Source organism: Lolium rigidum, chromosome 4 (genome assembly GCF_022539505.1).
Source record: "Lolium rigidum isolate FL_2022 chromosome 4, APGP_CSIRO_Lrig_0.1, whole genome shotgun sequence".
Classification (NCBI taxonomy): Eukaryota; Viridiplantae; Streptophyta; class Magnoliopsida; order Poales; family Poaceae; genus Lolium; species Lolium rigidum.
This window is the reverse complement of record NC_061511.1, coordinates 20,771,393-20,775,707: the sequence shown is the minus strand read 5'-3', so window position 1 is coordinate 20,775,707 and position 4,315 is coordinate 20,771,393. Positions and strand designations below refer to the sequence as shown.

At 51.7% G+C, this 4,315-nt stretch overlaps 1 protein-coding gene across 1 annotated transcript; it reads left to right on the top strand.

The window, feature by feature from the left end:
* Window positions 1-2,865: 2,865 nt before the first annotated feature.
* On the top strand, window positions 2,866-3,963 carry LOC124706730 (peroxidase 2-like). Its single transcript, XM_047238398.1, has 2 exons — window positions 2,866-3,078; window positions 3,166-3,963. Exons 1-2 carry the CDS (start codon window positions 2,866-2,868, stop codon window positions 3,961-3,963), a joined length of 1,011 nt encoding a protein of 336 aa, XP_047094354.1.
* The last annotated feature ends 352 nt before the right edge of the window (window positions 3,964-4,315 follow it).

Below are 4,315 nucleotides of genomic sequence, written 5' to 3'. Positions count from 1 at the left end.
GCATTGATATAAATTTAGAGCTAAATATGTTCTCCAAATAAATTTGATAACTCAATAACTACTAACCTTACAAGATTGGACTTGGATTTTGACTAAAAAATCGCATTATCTGGGTTAAAACTTTCAGATTATCCTAATTAAATTTCAGATAATCCATATCCGCATGCTATTTGCTATACCATATTCTATGCTATACCATATCCTATACCGTATCTAGAGCACAACTTTAGAATCGGATATCCTTATCACCGCATTCTTTACAATCGGATATTGATGCCTTAAAACGGATTTAACGCCGGTTTCGGTGCGGAAATTATCCAATCAGTTTACGCCCCTAAGGGAGAGTGATAAACTACAAGGTCATATTAGGTCCCAACTCTGTTTTGCATCTGGGTAGGTCTATATAAACCTAAACCGAATGTGCTTCTTGTAACCTCTACCCCATGTAATCTTCTCAATATGTAATACAACATTGGCCCTATTGGGAGTTGTGCACCACCCTACAAAATGTCCATATACTCGTTTATAGGGTATGAAACTTTATGTGGTATCTCGGTTACTCTAGTTTCTATGTTGTTAGAAGTGGTGGATTGAGTGGTGGCTTGGCCCTCTTTTGCTTATCGTCTGTCTCAGTAGCTCCCATGCCTTGTAATTCTTGGTACATCGATATTCATATTACACTAGAGGTAGGAATTAAATTGCGGGCAACCTATGTCTATAGTCAACCTCCTCATGGAAATCGTTATGAGTTCCGAGTTTCTCTGTTTTGTGCATGCACAATGGAATAGTCCTTGTTGGCTGGCGTGTGGTAATTTTAATGAAGTACTTAACCAAGATGAACATGTGAGTCGGAGGGAACAAACCGAACCAAAAATAAAGTAATGCCTTTTGTGAATGCCTATATATGTTTGCTTCAGAGCAGAAGCCGCGTTAACAATTTGCTCACAGAGATCGGCTGAAGAAAAACAATCTCCTCTCCCCTAACCCTAACCCACCGCCTCCCACTCCCGCCCCCCTCCCGGGAGGCGGCGGAGGCTCCTCCCCCCCCGCGCCCGACAGCCACCCGCCGCCCGTCGCCCTCAGCCGCTGCCGGCTGCAGCCCCTAACCCCGGCACTGGCCTCGGCCCTAGCCCCCGTGCCTCGGCCCCGACCATGGCCCCAGTCCCGGCCTGGCTATGGCGGTGGTGGCGGCACCCCCTCCGTCGAATCGACGAGGGGGAGAAGAGGGTTTCCGCGGCGGCGTTCCATGGGAGGTGATGTAGTGCTGGTGGAGGAAGCCGGGCGGCACGGCTACTTGGCCGGGGCCTGAGGCTCTCCGTTGGTAGCCATGGAGGATTCGGTGGAGCGGTGGTGACCTCCGCCCCCGGTAACGGTTCGGCGGCTGTACGCATGATCCGCGTCGCTGTCCTCTTGGTGATCCGGCTGGAGGGATTGGCGGCATGGGGGCTGCTGATCTTGCTTTGTTTTTGGTGGCGGTCCTCGAGTTTCTCGCATGCGAGGATGAAGATCTTCCGGGGGTCAGTTTGCTTTAATCTGGCTGGAGAGATGAGTTCCGGAAAGCTCCGCTGGCGAATGGAACAGTGCATCTTTTGCCTGCAGTTTGCTGGATCGGGTGGTATTTGGTCGCGCGCACCCATGTTTTTATTCCGACCGTTTGGTTTCGGAGGGAGCGGCGTGAAGCTTTATTCTGTGTTGACATCATGTGACTTTTTGGTCCACGGTGAAGTCAGAAGAAGGAATATCATGAAGGCCGGATTGGTGAACTCGCTAAAGGAGGTTCAAGTCTCCGTGATGCTGAGGGATCTGCTTGGCGTTCCGGGCTCTGCAGCAGTGGTATGCTTGTGGGGATGGCAGCACATGAGAAGTTCAGAGTCTTACCTCTCAGGGTGAAAACCCAAGGTCTAGCCTTAACTAGTTGTGTCTGCCAATGTTCTTGTTGGAGGCATTGTTTTGAGAGTGGAGACTATCTTCAGGGTGAAAACCTAAGACCTTTGGTCGGGCGACGACGGCGCTGGTGCACTGTTCCCTTCTTGGAGGTGTCGCTTTTGGAGAGTCTATACTTCATGTGTTGTCACGGTGGTGGTTGTATTGCTGTTGCTAGGTCTAGAATGCTATAGCGGGACTTTTATTTCTTAATTTTATTTACTCTTTTTTGGCTGCCATACTGCCATTAGGGTGGGGCCTTGTTGCAGAGGCTAGGTCTAATTGGTATCTTTTGATATTAATATATTCTCTTTATCTAAAAAAAATGTTTGCTTGAGAGCGTGAGTTGTCGTTTGTGCCAGTTGTGCTAGTCATTGTCTTGCTAGTTCTGGTCGTAAGGAGGGAGAACAGTCTGGTTAGGATCGACTCCGGATGAGATCAGTATCATACCATTCGGGATTGCAAGCCTACTACTTGTTTGATTAATAAAACCCTCCTTTCCCCTACAAGAAACACGGAAACACAAGCAAGTTGATATATAGAGACAGGAAAATTCGTGCCCAACTTGCATACGCGTTCGTTGACGCAAGAATAATTTGCAAGATCAACGACGCCACGTTCTCCAGCTGATTATCCATAGATTAAGCTACGCTAGCTGTTGCTGTGCTGCATTGCATGCACGATTGTCCTACTCTCTACTATGTATCGGAACGGCTAGCTAGTAGTCAATTAAGCACGCTTAGGTACGCCAAATGCTTAAACCAGAAGCAGCAGCATCAGCGTAAACAATTGCGTCAGTGCATGCAAGCTAATGAAGCCCAGCGAGATCACCGGCGCGCCGCGCGCAGAGCTTTGCATGTACCTACTATATATACCCCTCTATATCATGTTCATTGGACACACACACACACACCGATAAGTCTATCTCGAGATCGATCCACCATGGCGATGAAGCTGAGTACCCGCGCCATCGTGGTGTCGCTCTGCCTGGTGCTCGTCTTCTTCGCCGGGCAGCCTGCAGCGGCCCACGGCGACCGCGGCAAGAAGGGCACCGTTGGGGACAAGGTCTACCAGATAGTGGCCAAGGAAATCAGGGACAACTCCGGCGTCGGCCCCGCCCTCATCCGCCTTCTCTTCCATGACTGCTGGGTGAATGTGCGTGATCACCATCTGCTTTGATTTGCATCTCCAAGCACCAATGTAGTAGTATAAACTTAGTTGCTAATCTGTACATACGGGCAGGGCTGCGACGGGTCCGTGCTCCTGGACAGGAAGCCCTACGGTAGCAAGACGGAGAAGCAGGCGGAGAACAACATCGGCCTCGACGGCTTCGACGTGATCGACAAGATCAAGGCCAAGCTCGGCGACAACGTCTCCTGCGCCGACATCGTCGTCCTCGCCGCCCGCGAGGCCACCTTCATCGTCAGCCGCGAGAAGATCGACTACCCCGTCAAGACGGGCCGGATGGACGGCGTGGTCTCGTCCGCGGAAGTAGCCGACCACTTCCTCCCTCCTTCTACCTTCGATTTCGAGCAGCTCAAGGCCAACTTTGACGTCAAGAAATTCAACACCAAGGAGCTTGTCGCCCTCTCCGGCGCGCACGCCATCGGCGTCGCCCACAAAAGCTCCTTCGCCGACCGCATCGACGACGCCACCGCCACGCCCATCAGCCTAGATTACATGAACGCCCTCAAAAAGGACGACAAGCCGATCCAGCCCAACAACATCCGCGACAAGGAGCTCGCCTTCCGCAACGCGTCCGGCTACGACCCAAGTGGGGTGGACACCACCGATGATACGGGTAAGGGGGTGCTGGACAACAGCTACTACCACGCCAACCTGCAGAACACGGTGCTCTTCAGGTCCGACTGGGAGCTTCGCAACGACACCAGCAGCGACGCCGGGGGTATCATGGAGACGTTCAAGGAAGACGCCAAAGAGTGGTATCGACAGTTCGGTGACGCCATGGCCAAGCTCAGCAAGCTACCCGCCGAGGGCACCCGTTTCGAGATCAGGAAGAACTGCAGGAAAACCAACTAGCTCCGACCACTATCGTTATTCCCATCTCCAGTCTGGCCTACTAGACACGAGATCTTCTACGAAAATCTTAACGACTACGTAGCTGTATGTATTAATTGTAATATTTCAATCTAAATTAAGTCCCTGTTCCTTACCTACCTAAATATAATATGGAAAAGGGAAACGCTGCCGAACCCCCGGGGGATCAGCTCTCCGTTCCTCCGCCTCCTCCATCCAACACGTGTCCCGCGGGCCCACCTAATCTTCTCCCTCATCGCACTTTCTCTTCCCATCTCCATCGCTCTCCCACGCGATCTGCTCGTGCTCCTGTCCACGCCCAACGAGCTGCTCGCGCTCCTGGCTGCCGGCGGTC

Bases quoted from the DNA above. Each gene is read 5' to 3' on its own strand.
- LOC124706730 (XM_047238398.1), top strand. From the start codon at position 2,866: ATGGCGATGAAGCTGAGTACCCGCGCCATCGTGGTGTCGCTCTGCCTG. The intron at 3,079-3,165 runs GTGCGTGATCAC...ACATACGGGCAG, and splicing joins TCCATGACTGCTGGGTGAAT to GGCTGCGACGGGTCCGTGCT.